The 18663-nt window shown below is 44.1% G+C and overlaps 1 protein-coding gene across 1 annotated transcript in view; it reads right to left on the reverse strand.

Moving 5' to 3' along the window:
- Positions 1–210: 210 nt before the first annotated feature.
- Positions 211–18663, reverse strand: part of RAD54L2 (RAD54 like 2) — a 2252401-nt gene continuing 2233948 nt past the window's right edge. The window contains exon 23 of the mRNA XM_044077481.1: positions 211–1732. Coding sequence (XP_043933416.1) covers positions 762–1732 — 971 coding nt within the window. The 3' untranslated portion in view covers positions 211–761. The remainder of the gene's footprint in view (positions 1733–18663) is intronic.

Below are 18663 nucleotides of genomic sequence, written 5' to 3' on the forward strand. Positions count from 1 at the left end.
AATTTTCTAAAAGGCAAGAGTTCTTCAAATTAATAAAAAAGGAATTAAGAGGACAGTATGCCTTAAATTCTGAGCTAACAGTGGCTTAAACAGACCTGGTATCAACTGCTTAAGAGAGGGCTTACTGACGGCCATTTTCCACACGTAAAAACAAAAAAAAAACATCAAAACAGAATCATTCAGCTATTCGACATAAAAAGTGGCAAACTATTATTACAAAATACATTTTTAATTTCTGGGCAAAAGCTATTAGCAATAATGTGCTATACTATATATAACAGTAATGGACATTTTATTTTCTTCCAGTGCCAGAGGCTAGGTGACAAAATGTAGTTTCACAGATGGCTCAGTGTTCACTTTATGATGCCCACTGCTGCATTTACATTTTAGTCCACTCCTAATCTTCCAGTGCCGACAAGGTTACTTTATTAATCTGTGTTGTAGATGTTGAATAAGCACCCTAGTTCTATCACAATAATAAATCTTAGGACCAAATGCTGTGTGTTCCCATACACAGCAACATAATGGCAGTGTCTCCATATCTACAAATTATGTTACATATTGTCCTTTAAACAAGACTGTTACAAATCTTGCAGTATTCAGTCTGCTGTATAGGGTCACAGAAGTACAGAACAGACTGAATGTCTTCAGATTCTGATGTGGAGACGCACATAATTACAGTAAATCAAAACTTTAACATGGTGTTGGACTTTTCAAAGTTTCACCATCAAATGCCCAGCAAATCTCCCCAAGTTTTTTTTTTACTTCCCAGTGACCTCTATAACATCATCATCTGAGCTGCAGCCAACGTCTGCTATTTCCTGAGGCTCACGCTGAGGCAAATGGGATCTCAACAAGCTTGAGGGGGAGTAGCCTGCTTGGGATGACATGTAACCAGAGCCTGAAGATCCCATAGTTCCTGGTAGACTGCCTGCAAGCAGTTGTGATGGAAAGGGGGCAAACATTCTTGTTTCTGGCAACAGAGACTGTGCAAAGGGTAAGGGAATGTTTGGCAGCATTCCTGTCATAGCAGGGTTAAGCATGAATGGTGATAAAGAAGCAGCAGCTGAGGTAGCAGCAGAGTTATTTGTACTAGCTGCAAGAAGGGGGTCAGCAGTCACAGGAAACATTAGTTGTGGATCTCCAAGCAAGCCAGAAAGTGGATAGTAGGATGAGCCGGCAGCACCTGTGTATAAAGAGTTTCCAGTCTGGGGAAGCAAACGGTTGGTAAGTGGGTGATTCAAAGATGGCAAATTAAATCCAGTATTGAGGGAGTATCTGTGATCATACTGAGACAAAACTGGCAGTCTTTTGCTGTGCATTTGTCTGCTCAGATCTCCTAAAGTTGGTGAGGATGACTTTCGTTTATCACCACGCAAATCTAATGAGCAGTTCCCACTAGCAGTCTGGGTGGTACCTGGCAAGCCTGAAGTTCCTTGTAGTGAGTTGAGTCCAGGAATACCCAACTGTTCAGTCAACTGAACCGAAGAAGCAGAAATACCAGTCAGTCGGCTCTGGGTTCCCTGAACTGTGGAAAGAGTAGGGCAGCTCTCCTGGGCCTGACGTGCTGCAGCTGCTTCTGCATACTGCTGAAGTTCACTGATGATCTCTGGACTGTCTGGTGAAAGAGGACGAGCTAGTTCTTCCTGGGACACTTTCTTTCTCGATGGGTCAGGAAAAGAAATTCGGTGGTTACCATTATTCATAACCTGAAGTGCTGAACCTTGGGACCCTAAAAAGGAAAACAAAAATAACTCCAGTTTAGAAGGTTTTTTTTATATTCCAGGGATCATTTACAGAAAAAATACAGACCTCACAATCACTACACATTCACCTACTTCTGCACTAAATTAATGTTTAAATATTGCAACTACAAAAAATAAAGCTGATGTTCATCTTTCTTGAGCAAGATTAGAAACAATACTGCTCGAACATTAAAATCAATAAAGATCACATTGTTATACGGCAAAATGTTCAACAATACTGAACTAATGGAAAGCTATATGAAGAAAGAATCAGTCTAGAGAAGAACAAACAGTTCAACTCATCTGTCAGTTTTTTCCCTTTTTTTATCTCTAAAAGGACTGCTGAGGAACAGAAAAATGTACGCCCACTGTAGAAAGGGTCTTTCCAGCCTTTTCACACCTGAACAATGTTTCTTGGACTTTAGGGCCAAAAAGGGATGATCGGTCAAAGGGGGCACTGACGAATGAAGACTTGAAAGGCTCCACAATTTTGCACAAGCGCATCTAGGCATGTCCCCTTATGGCTACGCCATATCCCACTGCTCTAATCACCCTTTTGGCTGCATGTGCTGTGAGCCTCATGGAGGAACTGGAAATGGACTCAAGGGTGGTCAACTCAGAAGCAACCTTGTTTTGGACTTTGCCAGATAAAGCTCCTGCCAGGGTATCTTATAACTCCTTAATCAGATCCCTCTGAAGTGTGGTTAAGTGTGCCATAAAATTCAAAGACCGCAAAGCAAAGTTTGATGAAGCGTACACCCGCTTTACAAACCTATCTATCACCCAAGACACTCTACTGGGAGGATGAATAATGGAACTTTCCTCTTCCAATTCCTTTTTTGTGGCCGCTGCTACGAACCATGGCATCTAGCAGTAATCCCTTTCCCCAAAATTGATGATATTCTGGTGCAATTAATATTTTGTCTGGACTCTTGGTGATAGGTTCTGTGGCCTCAGAAGCCTTCCATACACACTGCAAGATCAACTTAATGAGGTTGTCAGCAGGCGGAGTAACCCAAGAGGTAGATGGTGAAGTGCCAAAGGCCTGCAAATACACTGATTCCTCTGAAGATGGCTTTAGGGACGATCAGCCACCCCTCTGTTTAAGGATTTCAAGGATGTCTCCAAAGCAGACAACTTCCGGGGACGACCATGCACAGCACTCACTTTCATCAAAATCAGTGTCCTCTGTGAAGGATTCCTCCGGGGAATCTATGTGTTGCCTCTTACACTTCTTCTTCTGAGGAACCTCCTCAGTGTGGTGATCTGGGGAGGTATCAGAAGAAGACACTATCTGAACAAGTGTCTCCACAGGCTTCGGCACTCGCTGTCCAAGTGCTTAGACTGGAGGAAGCTCTGAATGAGTGGAAGGATCTGGAAATTGCTCCAATGGGGAAGGAGCCAACTGGATGCCCACAGTGGACAGGGACCTCTCCATGGCCTGAAAGGCAGATCCCCCCAAAGAGGGAAGGGAAACAAGAAAGACTGCCTCAGAACCGTGGTCACTCCCAGCTCATAAGAAGCTGCCCCTGAAGCCGAAGCTGGGGTAGAGATGACATGTGCCAATGCCCCGAGGTGCAGAGATGGCACTCAGAATACCAGAGTCAAGTCCCGCTCGGAACAGACAACATAGCCACAACCCAGAGAGATCTCCGGATCCGACAGAACCGAAGAACTCAGGGTAGAAACTAGTACTGGAGATGCAGATCACATTGGAGCCAAAACAGTCAGAACCTGAATCTCCAAGGCCTCAGAGGAGATTAAAGGAGGAAGAGTTGGAGGTGTCACAGAAGAAGGGCTTCCGGCACCCAAAGGGGCTGGAACAAAGGACACACGTGCAAGACCCTCACCATGAGGAGCTGATCTACTAAACTCAACGCATCCTTTTCTGTCAGGCTCTTGGTGGAACGAATTGACTGGGTAGAGGGGCACTTCGGTCTCTCCAAAAATGGGCTGGGTAATTGACCAGCAAAGGGATCTACAGATGGAGAGTACCTGGTCCTAGGTTTATCCAAAAATTAAAATTTAGTATATTTAGTAGGAACTGAAGATATCAGTGCTGAAATGGAAGACTGTACCGAGGCTGACGGTTCCATGGGCTGATCTAATATCTGGGCTGATAACTTCGGCATCAAAAGAGAAGTCACTTTTGAAGCCGAGCTTGGCACTGAAATATCCTTAGCAGAGACTGTCGGCTCCACAGATGTATAGGGGACTGAACTTCTAAGTTTTTTGGTTGTCAGTGCCGAGGGGTTGGCTGGCATCGAACTCCTCCTCTTTTATGGTTTGTTTACTTTAGATGAAAAAGATGACAAGGAAGGAGATGAAACATCCGTTTTACTTTTGCCAGAAAAAAACAGATAAAGCCTCCTCAAAGGAAGATTTATTCATCCCCTTTAAAAGCAAGTGATTCTTCCTTTCTACCAGGGCCTGGTGACTAAAGGCAAGGCAGACTGAACAATCCTCTTTGCAAGTGCACAGGCTCAGGCAATAGACACAAAGAAAGTACCCATCGGAATTGGGCATTTTACAGCCACACTCCTGACATTTTTTGAAACTGGAGGTGTCTTTGCTTTTGTCAGCCATAATCTACCAAGAAATGACCCACACAAAGCAAAAAAATAAACCAATAGGAAAAAAAGGAAAGAGAAGTATAGACTACCAACAATGGTAGAAGAGAGTATCAAAGGTACAGAAGGCTACCAGCAACGGTAGAGAGACTACAAGTGTAGAAGAAAATAAGAACTACTTTACTACCTTTTTTTTTTTTTTTTACTGGAGGAAGAAAAATGAAATGGGGGCTACCAACAATGGTAGTGGGAAATGCACCGAAGTGTAAAGTGAAGGACGAAGAGGAGGAAAAATGAGTAACTTCTAGAAATGGGTAGGAAAAAACAAACTATATATAAAGAAGAGAAATAACCTTATAATTATTCAGAAATTTGAAAAGGAAACTTAGCTCAAGAGCAAGTTGGTAATCCGTCTGTCACAGGAGGTGGCAAATGAGATCTGGGGTAACTAGGCGAGGAGCAATTTGGGTAGGACTTAAGCTCGAGAGTTTTGGTCCTCGCGGGCTGTAGTAACTGCCGAGTTGGTTCTGATGTTCAGAACCGAACCCACAGGTCAAAGAATAAATGAAGATTGACAAAATCAGATCAATCTTTTCAATTAATGCTAGGGAATATAAAGCTGGAAGAGTGCCCTAATCCCAAGAAAAAGTAAACATGCAAAGACCCTCTATGCAAGCTGCACTAAACTTGAATGCTAAATGTCTGCCAGTCCTTTCTATCACTGCTGCAGCATGCACATAGAGAACCTCCAGCCCCCCTCCCCCGAAGAATGCACCAGCAAAGACCAAAAGCCACACCCTCTCATGAAGAAAGCTGGTATCCAACACAGTTGGATCAGGTACTCAAACCCATGTTTCCTGGCCTGGGTCAGAGTCCGGGCTCCATCCCTCTGCACTATGGAAACAGCAACCTATACATTTCTAATTCCCAAATGGCACTGTCCCTATCACCCTTGTGAAGAAACATCTGCTCCAAGCACATGCCACCCTCTCTAAAAAATACATGACTCATAACAGTACCTTTTACTGCAGCTGTAATTTACTCCAGTTACACTTCTTTTCTGATAAACAAGACCCTAAGCTTAAATGTTCCTTACACAAAGATATATGCTAAGCTTGTGTATATGCAGTATTAAATAAAATGACTGTGTGCACACAAAACACACATACATTTAAACAAAACTCAAAAAAGAAAATTAATTTCCATTATACATCCAGACTACTGTACTTCTGTAACTCTGGTGTCATTATTACTTCCAACATGTGCAACTATCAGCTTTAAGACTAAACTGGCCTTTAGGAAATGTGAGTACTACTGGCATGTTTTTTTCTAATCATTTTTGAGATTTTGTACAACTCTGTCACTGCTTATTAGCTCAACGACATAAAAAATTCCCTGTTCTCATTTACAGTTCCTTGTGCACGTCAGAAAATAGAAGTTGACTTGGCTCTTCATCTAGTACATTAAAATATCCACCATCTCAAAACTGCAGAATATGACTTCACCCAAAATGGAATGGTAGTGCCCATAACAACAGCTGGTCTGTCTTAACTCATTAAAATGTATTGTAAAGGAATTCCTACACTCAGTGTCTTGTAGTCTTCAAAAAAATGGACCTATTTTTTCCAGGATAATTCCTGGAATCCATGTTGGACTTCCTACCATGTACGACGTTCCAGAGATGCAGCAAATCCTCCTTATTAAAACAGACAGATGTCCTTTGAATACCTGTCACTTTGCAAGTACTATTTATTTCAAACACTCTCACTAAGACTTGTGCTCATCTCCAGTCTGGCTCTGATATACTGACTAAGATCAGTTCTGTAACTTTGTAGTACAGAATTGTTCTGTACTGCAACACAAAAAAGTGAAATTGTGCCTTCAGTTTCCAGCAGGATACCGACTTACTCAACTTCCAACTAGGTATTTGACAATTTTGTTTCAAACCTGTCTGGCAGGTTTGTGAGAATCTCTTGGTTAATTTGTTTACTGTAGAGTATTCTGGTACAGCAGTGGAATGGATTTTTCAATTTTGCTTAATAAAATTATCAGAATTACTCTGATAAAAAATTTAGTTCTACACTGAATAACAAGTTTATGGTAAACCTCAAGAAATTAAAAGTCTTCAAAAGTACAGTTGTGTACACTTACCATAAATGTAGATGTTAGAGTGTATTCACTGTTCCAGTTATCCCTGCTGTGGTAGCCCTCGGCCAGTCCAAATACCAGTCAATGTTTTTCTGCGGCGGCTGCGGTCGCTTGTGACTGACATCAGTTCGTCAGTGCTATAAAGCAAGGCAGCAGATGCCATTACATCAGCTTTTCTTGCCCTAACCAGTCAAAAGCCCAATGAAATATGGTAAAGTGGCCCTGGTGGCTAAAAGCCACCATAAGAAGCTTATGTCTCCCTAAGGAAAGAGGATATAAGGGGGATGGAGGGAGGGAAAAGTACAGCTGTGTACACTTACCATAAATGTGGGTGTTCGAGTGTATTCACTGTTGCAGTCATCATACTTGGGTTATCTGCCTGCAGATAGCCCTCAGTTGGCCTGAATACCAGAGTCTTGGGATTTCTGCATCAGATGCTGTCGCTTCTTCCGTGATTTCAGGACGTCATGGGTATAAAACATGCAGCCGATGCCATAACATCAGTTTTTCTTGCCCCAGATGTCAGGAGTCCCCTAAATAGGAAGCAATTACATGGTGTGGAACACCTCCAGCAAAAAGCAAAAACCAATGATATAAGGTATGCCAAACAAAAAAGGATAGGAAAAAGTAAAAAGAAGACAGGGGGCTGGAGGGAGGGTAACCAGGACTGCAATAGTGAATACGCTCGAACATCTACATTTATGGTAAGTATACACAACTGTATGATGTTCTTCGTGTTTCACTGTTGCAGACATCAAATTTGGGTTGATTCCCAAAGCTGTGGATGGGTGGAGGCAGTCAAGAAGCATTAGGGCTGGCAAGCCGGTCCTGTAAGACTGCTGTAGCAAATCCAGCTCTGCATTTAGAAAAGATAGGTAAGTGGTAATGCTTGGTGAAGGTGAGTACAGAGCCTCAGGTTGCAGCTTCCAGGATATCCCTGGCGGGATGTACTCCCAGTTTTTTTGTATGCAGGGCATGTTTTCCTCATAAGGGTGCAAGTACTTGGGCAAGGCTTGGAAGAATTAAGGATAAGTCATTGTGAGATTTTACCATAGGATGTTGGCTTACTCCTCCCTGTTTTAGTAGTGGTAGCACTCCATTGCTTAGATCTGTGCATATCCTGAGATTGTAATCGTGGTGGTATGCTGCCCCTGGGTTAGGACTGAAAAAGTCTGGGAGTGACTGGAAAGGACACGTTTTTAGAAGGCTAATGCCTACTGAATCTAGGTGGCTGTACCTGTAGGAAATACTTAACAGTTTGCATAGATTTAGCTTTTTCCTCCATCTTTTTGAGGACGACTTCTGCTTTGTTGCCAAACAGGCATTTTGATTTAGTGGTGCATCTAGTAATTTTAGTCTTGCAAGATACGTTCCTTAAGCCAAGCATGCCTTCTAAGAACAGGCCCAGTGACAGCAGCCCTGCAAGATGATTCTAATGCATCAAAACCACATTGCAAAGTATGTTTTCCAACTTGGTTAGCAGAATGCATAAACTCTTGTAAATCTTTATGTTCTGCACAATTAGGAATCAACATAATTTTCTGTTTAATTAGCTCCATAACATGTTGCTGATACTTTAACATATGAAACTGGCAATTTAAAGCCCTGATGGCCAGAGTAGCAGAGTTGTATATCTTCTTACCCCATCTGTCTAAAGCCCTAGAGTCCCTGTCCGTAGGGGTAGGGCTTTTGGCTATTGTAGCCTTAATGCCTTTAGGTCCCTGGGAAATGGTCTCTGGACCCGCTGTAGGATTCTTAAAGAAAAACTTGTGGGAGTCAGGTACTCTGTAGTACCTGTCAGGTTTCCTGGCTGCTGGGGTCAAGGTATCAGGGGTAAGGCTGGATTCCATGAAGACATCATCTATAATCTCCAGAACAGGGGGTACAACTAGAGGCCTGTGCTGAGGCAAGTCTAAAAATTCTCTAAGTCTCTTTTTGGACTGTGGGTAGTCCTGGCATTCCCAGTGGAAATGCTCTCTCTTAAGGTATGCAAGGTTTCCCCAAAAGAAAAGTTCTCTGGAGGGGAGACAGAGGGGAAGGAATCCTCTGCATTTGAATCCTCATAGGCAGATAAGGGAATGTCCTGGTAATCAGAGGGATCAGAGTCATCAGGCTCACGCTCTGTAGAATCAGAAGGGAAATCAATCCTTTGTCTTATAGGGGGGAAGGCTGGCTTCCCCTAATTAAAGTTATAAGTTCTTCAGCCATTCTAAGCATTTGTTTCTGTGGCATGGGAGCTAGAGCATGCATTTTGGTCATCGGTTTTCTAGGTGAAGTGCGAACTCTGGCCCTGAGAAACTCGGTAGTTTTAGTCAAAAACAAAGCTGTCAGTTTAATATGAACATCAGAAGGTTGGAATACACCCTCAGAAGCCGGTGCCTGCACAGCGGCTCCAGACCCATCCAAGGAAGACACCCCCGCAGGTTCCATAGTCGAAGAAGCAACTCGTAGCATACCTTACTCCAAAAGGGTCTCAGCAGAGGCCTGTGAATCTGTAGAAGCGGTATCAGGGGCTGCGAAGACACCTCATTGAGTACCGGCCTATGCGATCTGTCTCTGTCTTTATCCTTACATTTTTTCGGAAGATCGGTAGCCAGATGGCTTATCGAAGCCAATTCGGAATACGGAGAACGAGTTTTAAAGAATTTAGTGACAAAAATAGCCAGACAACGAACAGTTCAGGAGTTGAACACGGCACAAAACCGACAGTGAGGAACATCATGGTCTGGGCCTAGTAAGAATGAAAATCTCTGCGAGGTTTTTGCTTTCCACAGGCAAAACAATTATTAACTTTTTCTGAAATTGGTTACAGCAAGAAAAAAGGATCCCTAATGGAGTACTTATCTTTTAGAAGACTTCAGCTCTGAAACTCGAAAAATAAAAACTTCAGGAGGCGTCCGACCGGCACTTGCGAACTGCTTCTTCTTCGGACACTGCACGGCAAGAAAGAATGATGTAATGGTGTCGGCTGCATGTTTTATACCCATGACATCCTGACGTCATGGAAGAAGCAACAGCATCCGATGCAGAAACCCAAGACTCTGGTATTCAGATCGACTGAGGGCTACCTGCAGGCAGATAACACAAATGTGATGACTGCAACAGTGAAACCCGAAGAACATCCAGGACTGCAACACAGTGAATACACTCAAACATCTACATTTATGATAAGTGTAAACAACTGTACTATGTTCTTCGTGTTTCACTGTTGCAGTCATCACCTGTGGGAGGATTCCCAAAGCTGAGGAGAGGGGTTGAAGGATTAGAGACCTAGGCATGGGTAAGGATGCCCTGCAGAAAGTACAGTTGTGTACACTTACCATAAATGCAGATGTTCGACTGTATTCACTGTTGCAGTCATCACATTTGGGCTATCTGCTTGCAGTAGCCCTCAGTCGGCCTGATTATCAAAGTCTTGGGTCCTGCGTCGGTTGCTATCGCATCTTCCATGACGTCAGGTAGTCAGGGGTATAAAGTATGCAGCCGATGCCATTACATCAGTTTTTCTTGCCCCAGATGTCAGGTGCCCCCTAATGGGAAGCAATTAAAATATATATATGCAAGGTTATACCTCCAACAAAAAATCAAATACACCAAAAAGCTTTTAAGCATAGTAAAGGAGAATAGAGGTATAGCCAAAAGAAGTCAGGAGGCTGGAGGGAGGGTAACCAGGACTGCAACAGTGAATACACTCGAACATCTACATTTATGCTAAGTGTACACAATTGTACTATGTCCTTCGTGTTTCACTGTTGCTGTCATCACATTTGGGTAGATTCCCAAAGCTAAGGATGGGAGGAGGAATTTAGATAGCATTAGGGCCAGCTATAAGGCCTTGCAAGACTGCAGTGGCAAAGCCAGCTCTGGATTTAGAGAAAATTGACATAACAGTGGTGTCCGTCTTTACCATTAATTGTCCTGGAAGTATGTGGTCCTTGAAGGCTGTTAGAGCATTCTGTACAGCTAACATTTATTTTTGATTGATATGCAGGTGCATTTGACGTTGGGTTCCATTTGCCCTGAATGCACTTCCCTGCCAGGTGAGCTCCCCCATGCATAGTCTGATGCGTTTGTTGTTAGGGTTTGGGCGGCAGGAGGTAGAGTGAAAGGTAGTCCCTGGTTTTGGTGACAGGCCTCTGCCCACTAAAGGAACTCTAACTGTAGGCAAGGTATGATAGGGATCATTGCTTCTAGATCCTGAGAATGTTGACACCATAGGCTTTTTAGCTATCACTGTAGTTTCCTCATATGCAGTCTTGCATATGGAATTAGTAGAATGCAAGAGGCCATGAACCCTAAGGCTTGCAGTATTTGCCTTGCAGATAACAGGGTTTTTGTGGCCATTAGTTTGAAGTAAGTTGTCAAATGAATTTGTTTCTCTGGCGTGAGGAAAGCCATCTGGGAAGTTGTATTCAAGCTTGCTCCCAGGAATATAATTTGTTGACAGGGTACAATATGTGATTTCTTTTCATTTATGGTGTACCCCAGACAAGTTAGCATGTTTTGTACAAATGCCAGATGATTCAAAAGTATGTCCTGGCTTTCTGCCTGAAATAGACAATCATCCAGATATGAGTATATTTGAATATTTCTTTGCCTGCGAAGTGCAATGACTGAAGCTAGGCATTTTGTGAATACCCTGGGCGTAGTAGATAAGCCAAAGGGCAGTGCAGAGAACTGATAATGCATGTAGCCTGCTTTGAAGTGTAGGTATCGTCAAGATTCCCTGATTGGGATGTGCAGGTAGGCTTCCTTTAAATCCAGTGTTGCCAACCAGGCATCATTGCCTAACATAGGAAGCAACTGGTGAAGAGTTAGCATCTTGAATTTTGGGATCACCAAAAAGGTGTTTAGGATAGAAAGGTCCAGGATAGGACGCCATGAATTGTCTTTTCTGGGTACCAGGAAAAGTCTTGAGTAGAAACCTTGTCCTTTTTCCTCTTCTGGTACAGTTTGAATAGCCCTCATGCTTAAGAGAGAGAGTACTTGCTTTTGAGCCTCTGCCCACTGATTTGAGGATAGATCTGGCCAACCGTTTGGGGTTGGTAATGTGTGGAAATGAAATCTGTATTCTTGGGAAACTATATTTAACACCCATTTGTCCTGGGTAAAGAGTTCCCAATTTTTTGCCTGCTGAGCAATCTTTCCCCCTAAAGGAGCAGTCAGTTGAGAAGTGCTTGGAAGTTTTAAAGTTAAGTCATTGAGACAGCTTACCACAGGGGGGAGTCTTACTACTCCCTGATTTGGAAGTGGGAGCCCCCCACTGCTTAGTCCTGTGTGTACCCTGGGACTGAAGCCTGGGTGTTCTGCTGGTTCTGGGTTTGGATGAGAAGGCCTGGAAGAGACAGGAAATGACCAATTCTTAGAGGACCAATGTCTACTAAATCTTGGTGGCTGTACATGTAGGAAATCTTTAACAGTTTGCATAGATTTAGCTTTTTCCTCCATCTTTTTAAGTACTACTTCTGCTTTGCTGCCAAACAGGTGGTCCTGATTTAAGGAAGCATCCAGGAATTTAGCTTTAACATGATGTGGCAAGGATTGCTCCTTAAGCCAAGCATGCCTTCTAAGTACAGACCCAGTGACAGCAGCCCTGCAAGATGCCTCTAGTGAATCAAAACCACACTGCAAAGTACGTTTTCCAACTTGGTCAACAGAATGCATTAAATCCTGTAAATCCTTATTTTCAGCACAGCCAGGAATCAACATCATTTTCTGTTTAAGCAATCCAATAATATGTTGCTGATACTTTAACATATGAAACTGGCAGATTAAGGCCCTAATGGCCAAGGTTGCATATGTGTATACCTTCTTACCCCATCTATTCAGTGCCCTGGAATCTCTTATCAGAGGGGGTAGGATTTTTGGCAGTAGTAGTCTTCTTGCCCTTGGGTCCCTGTGAAATGGTCTCAGGATCTGCAGTAGGATTTTTAAAAAGGAACTTGTGAGAGTCAGGAACCCTGTAAAATCTATCAGGTTTTCTGGGAGCAGGATGTAAAGAGTCAAGGGTCAAGCTAGATTCCGAAAAGGCATCATCAACAATGCCTAGTACAGGAAGGATAGCTAAAGGTCTGTGTTGGGGCAGGAGTAAGAAATCCCTAAGCCTCTTTTTAGAATCAGAGTAATCCTGGCTTTCCCAGCAAAAATGCTGCCTAAGAGTATGCAAGGTTTCACTGAAAGAAAAATCCTCTGGGGAAGAAGCAGAGGGAATAGAGTCCTCTGCATCAGAATCCTCATAGGTAGATAAGGGTAAATCCTGGTCATCAGAGGAAAGAGAAATTTCAGAATCCTGATCAGAAGTATCATAAGCAAATTCAGTCCTAGGACTCAGAGGGGGAAGGTTGGCTTCCCCTGATTAAAGTTATAAGGGCTTCAGCCATTCTTATCATTTGTTTTTTAGGCATAGGAGGCCAGACCATGCGGTCTGGGCATTGGTTTTCTAGGCATGGTTCGAGTTTTAGGCCTTGAAGAAGAAGATGGCGTTGGTTTAATATGCAAGTCAGTAGGCCTGAATACACCCTCAGAAGCCGGTGCCTGCACAGCGGCTCCAGACCCATCCAAGGTAGAGACATCCACAGGTTCCACAGTTGAAGCATCTCGCGGCATACCAGAATCCAAATGGGTCTCAGTAGAGGTCTGCGAATCTGAAGTAGCGGGTATTAGGGGCTGCGAAAGTACCTCATTGAGTACCAGTGAACTGGCGACTAGCTCAGGAGAAGCGTTGTCGGCAGCTTTGGACCTAAGCGGCCTGTCTCTGTCTTTATCTTTGTGTTTTTTCGGAATGTCAGTAGTCGGGTGGCTTACCGAAGACATATCTGGATAATTGAACCGAGTACCAAAATATTTAGAAGTGAATATACCGACGACGAATAGTTCGTTATTTAAATAAGGCACAAAACCAACAGCGAGGTACATCGTGGTCAGGGCCTAGGCAAGGAATACAGTACGAATAAAAATCTTTATGAGGTATTTGCTTTCCACAAGAAATACAATTACTGACTTTTACTGACATCGGTTTAGAGCAAGAAAAAAGTTTCCCAAACGGAGTACTTAGCTTTAGTTGAAGACTTTGGTTTTGAAACTCGAAAACGAAAATTTCAAGAGTCGGCCGACTGGCACTTGCGAACTGCTTCTGCTTCGGGCACCGCACGGCAAGAAAGACTGATGTAATGGCGTCGGCTGCATGCTTTATACCCGACTACCTGACGTCATGGAAGATGAGACAGCAACTGACGCAGGACCCAAGACTGATAATCAGGCCGACTGAGGGCTACTGCCAGCAGATAACCCAAAAGTGATGACTGCAACAGTGAAAAATGAAGAGCATCTGCAGAGGCAAACCCTGCCCAAGCCTTAGAGAAAAGAGGTAGGTGGTAATGCTTTGTAAAGGTATGGACAGAAGTCCAGGTGGCAGCTTCCAAGATGTCGCTGGTGGGAACTCCTCTGAGGAATGCAGTGGAAGTGGAGGCTGCCCTAGTGGAATAGGTATGAATAGACTTAGGGGGTGGTTTCCCATGTAATCTGAAGCAGAAATGGATACAGTGTGATATCCATTTGGAAATGGTTTGCTTGGAAATGGGCTTCCCCTCTGCCCCTGGGGCAAAGCTGACAAGAAGTTGGTCTATTTTCCTGAAGGGTTTAGTATGGTCCAGGTAGTATCTGAGCTGTCTGTGCATGTCTAGTGAGTGCAGAATTCTTTCCCCCTTGTTTTGAAGTTTAGGGAAGAAGGTGGGTAGATGTATGGTCTGGCTGAGAGTCACACTAGATACCACCTTGGGCATAAAGGAGGGGTTAGTCCTGAGGGAGACCCTGTCTGCATGAAAAATGATAAAGGGCTCAATGGCCATAAGGGCCTGAAGTTCTGAAACCCTTCTGGCTGAGGTGATAGCTAGTAGGAAAGCAATCTTCCAGGAGAGGTATTTCAGTTTTGCTGAAGCAGCAGGTTCAAAGGGTGGTAAGGTTAGATTTCCCAAAACATAATTCAAGTCCCAGGCTGGCTTGGGTGGCCTTCTGGGAGATCTGATATTAGAAGCCCCTCTCAGGAATTGTTTAATCAAAGGATGTGAGAACAGGCTGGTGTGTATCGAAAAGAGCTGAAATGGCTGAGACATGGATTTTAATAGAAGTGAAGAAGAGGCCACTATTGAATAACTCCACTAGACAGTCAAGGATAAGACTGAAGGTTGTGAGGAACTGGCTCCAGGAGCAGAATCTTTTCCATTTCCTGGAGTAAGATTTTCTGGTGCTGCGCCTTCTGGCCTCTGTGATAATGTCTAGGGCTTGTTTGCTTTTAGAGTATTCACCATGCTGACAGTTTGAGAGTCTGCAAGTCTGGGTGCAGCATCCCACCCCCACCTGAGTCGAGAGGTCTGAGATTAGGAGAAGGTGCCTGGGAGGCTGTGATGTCAGACTGAGCAGTAAGGGGTACCAATTCTGTCTGGGCCAATCTGGAGCAATGAAGATGGCCTTTGGTCTCTCCTCCCTTATCTTGATCAGTACCTTGGGAATAAGAGGCAGAAGAGGGAATGCATACACAAAGAGGAAGTTCCAGGGGAAGGTCAAGGCATCCACCTTCCACACTAGGTGGTGATACTCCCTTGGTACAGATTTTTTTTTTAACTGGCGGTTGAGGTGCGAAGCAAAGACATCCACCTCCGGAGTTCCCCATTCCTGAGTGACTTGCAAAAAGATTTTTCTGTGGAGCTGCCATTCGTGGGCATCCAGTAAGTTTCTGCTTAAATGGTCTGCCAGGGTGTTGTTGATCCCTGGTAGGTATTAGGCTATTAGGTGTAATCACATAGAGGAGGGCGTCAGCCAGAGTTTCATAGCTAGCCTGCACAGAAGGTATGACTGGGTCCCTCCCTGTTTGTTGATGTACCACATTACAGTGGTGTTGTCTGTTTTGATGAGGAGAACCCCGGGCCTGAGATGGGGTTTGAAGGATGTCAGAGCCTTTTGTACTGCCATCATTTCCTTCTGGTTGATGTGTAAGGGAAGGTGCTGGGCATTCCAAAGGCCTTGGGTGCACCTGCCTGCTACAAGAGCACCCCAAGCAATGTCTGAGGTGTCAGTGGGGATGGTCTGCCCGGTAGGGTGGAGGATAAAGGAAATACCCTTGTTCTTGGTACAGGCCCCTGTTCACCAGAGAAACTCAGCCCTTAAACAGGTCTCTAGTGGCTGAGAGTGCTGACACCAAAGGTTCTTTAGATACCACTGAAATTTTCTCATGTGAAGCCTGGTCAGAGGAATTAGAAGGATGCAAGATGCCATGTACCCCAAGGCTTGCAGGAACTTCTTTGCCGTGAGGTGACTTCTGCAAACCAGCTGGGTAAAGCAGAAAGGCATGAAGCTCTGTTTTTCTGGGTATAGAAAGGCCATTTGGGATGCTGTGTCCAGCAGTGCTCCCAAGAAAATGATCCTCCTGGAGGGTGTTTGCTTTGACTTCTCATTGATGGTGAACACTAAGGAAGTTAGGAGCGTTTTGACAAAGAGGAGGTCCTGGAGCAGCTTTTCTTTTCACTCTGCCTGAATGAGGCAGTCGTCCAGATAAGGGTAAATCTGTACATTTCTCTGTCTGCAAAATGCTATGGCTGGGGCTAAGCATTTGGTGAATACCCTGGGAACAGTAGATAAGCCAAAGGGTAGCACAGAGAACTGAAAGTGTTGTCAGCCTGCTCTGAAGTGCAGGAATTTCCTGCAGGATTTCCTTATGGGGATGTGGAGGTCGGCATCTTTTAGGTCTAGGGTCACTAACCATGCATTTTTTGTAAGCAGAGGCAGCAGCTGCTGCAAAGTTAGCATTTTGAATTTGGGGACCACCAGGGAGGTGTCCAGAATGGATAGATCCAGGATGGGGCACCAAGTTCCCTCTTTTCTGGGAACAAGGAATTGTCTGGAATAAAAGCTTTTATCTGTTTGATCTGTGGGAACAGGTTCTACTGCTCCCTGGGATATGAGAGTTTGGACTTGTTTCAATGCCTCTCCCCATTGACTTGGAGGTAAGTCTGGGTACCCTCTTGGAATTGGGAGGTTGTTGAAAAATAATTTGTATCCCTGAAAAATGATCTTTAAGACCCACTGGTCCTTTCTTACAGAAAGCCAATTTTCTTTGCTGAGGGAGAGCCTTTCTCCTAGCTTTTGGTGAGTGAAAGGAGGGCAGAGGGGGGAGAGGGAGTCATTGAGAGTTTTTGCCATAGCAGGATGGCTTAGAAAGTACAGTTTTGTACCTACCATAAATGTAGATGTTCGAGTGTCTTCACTGCTGCAGTCATTACACTTGAGTTATCCAGCCGTCAGGCAGTCCCGCAGTCGGCCAGAGTTCCAAAGTCTTGGTCCGGCGTCGGTTGTTGTCGCTTCTTCCCTGACGTCAGTGCGCCAGGGGTATATAAGATGCAGCCAACGCCATTTTCTTCAGTTTTTCTTGCCCCAGATGTCAGGTGCCCCCAAATAGGTAGGCAATATACATTGCTAATTACAAACACATAAAAGATAAAAAACAATTCCTTCAATTACAAGCAAATACACCAAATAGGTTGTATAGGTAGGAAGGTATACATAAGTCCCAGGAAAGAGAGTGGGGATGGAGGGAGGGTAACCTGGACTGCAGGTGAAGACACTCAAACATCTACATTTATGGTAGGTACAAAACTGTACTATGTTCATCGTGATTCACTGCTGCAGTCATTACACTTGGGTTGAATCCCAAAGCTGAGTTTGGGTGGCTGGTGCTAAAAAGCATTCGGTGAGGCTATGAGGCCCTGCAGCACTGCAGTGGTGAAGCCAGCTCTGGATTTAGAGTAAAGAGGCAGGTGGTAATGCTTGGTAAAGGTATGCACTGAACTCCAAGTTGCTGCTTCCAAAATGTCCTTGGTAGGTACTCCTCTGAGGTAGGCAGTTGAAGTGGCTGTAGCGCTGGTGGAATGAAACCTGATGCTGCTAGGTACAGTTTTTCCATGTTGTGTGTAGCAGAAACGTATACAGTGTCCTATCCATTTGGAAATGGTCTGTTTTGAAATAGCTTTCCCCTGTGATCCTGCAGCATATGGTACAAACAATTGCTCAGTTTTTCTGAAGGCTTTTGTTTTGTCCAAATAGTAGCATAGCTGTCTGTGTACGTCCAAAGTATGCAGAAGTCTCTCCCCTTTATTCTGGGGATTTGGATAAAATGTTGGCAAATGAATGGTTTGGTTTTGGGCCACACTTGATACCACCTTTGGCATAAAAGTAGGGTTTGTTCTTAAAGACACCCTGTCTTGATGAAAAATGATGAAAGGTTCCACTGCCATTAGTGCCTGTAACTCTGAAACTCTTCATGCTGAAGTTATTGCCAAGAGCAGAGCAGTTTTCCATGAGACATATTTTAATTCTGCTGAATTTGCTGGTTCAAAAGGAAGTAAAGTTAGTTTCTCCAAAACAAAGTTGAGGTCCCAAGTTGGAGTTGGAGCTCTATGGGGCAGGCCTTATGTTTTTAGCCCCTCTGAGGTACTGTTTAAGCAAAGGATGCGAGAAAATTGGTGGATCTGTGTTGTAATGAGCAGAGATGGCAGAGGCGTAGATTTTAATGGATGAAAAAGACCTTTGTCAGGCATCTCAGTCAAATATTGTAGTATCTGAGGAATGTTGGGGACAAGAGGGTCAAGGCCTTGAGCCTGATTCCAGGCACAGAATCTCTTCCACTTTTTCTGAGTAGGATTTCCTGGTGCTAGGCCTCCTGGCCTCCAAAATAACATCCAGCACAGCTTTAGAGAGAGGTGTAGTCTGCTTTATTAAGTAATCTGCCATGCAGCCAGGTGTAATGTTTTGAGCTGGTTGTGAAATATCTGATTGTTTTGCTGAGTCAGAAGGTGCGGGACTTGAGGTGAAATCCATGGTGGTCCCTGAGCCAAGTTCTTTAAGATTGGGTACCAGTGCTGGTGTGGCCAGTCTGAGGCAATCAGGATCATTTTTGGCTTTTCTTGTCTGGCTTTTAGGAGTACCTTTGAAAGGAGAGGCAGAGGTGGGAAAGCATATACTTGTAGGTTTTTCCAGCTGAATGAGACAGCATCCACTTTCCATGCTTGTGGGTGGTAAGTCCTTGTGCAGTACTTCTGCAGCTGGCAATTCAGTGGGGAGGCAAACAAATCTACGTCCGGGCTCCACCATTTTTGTGTTATCATGCTGAATACTTTTGGATTCAATTTCCACTCGTGGATCCATGATAT

The sequence above is a fragment of the Protopterus annectens genome, chromosome 7.part0 (genome assembly GCF_019279795.1).
Source record: "Protopterus annectens isolate FY-2018-M chromosome 7.part0, PAN1.0, whole genome shotgun sequence".
In the NCBI taxonomy this organism is placed as follows: Eukaryota; Metazoa; Chordata; order Ceratodontiformes; family Protopteridae; genus Protopterus; species Protopterus annectens.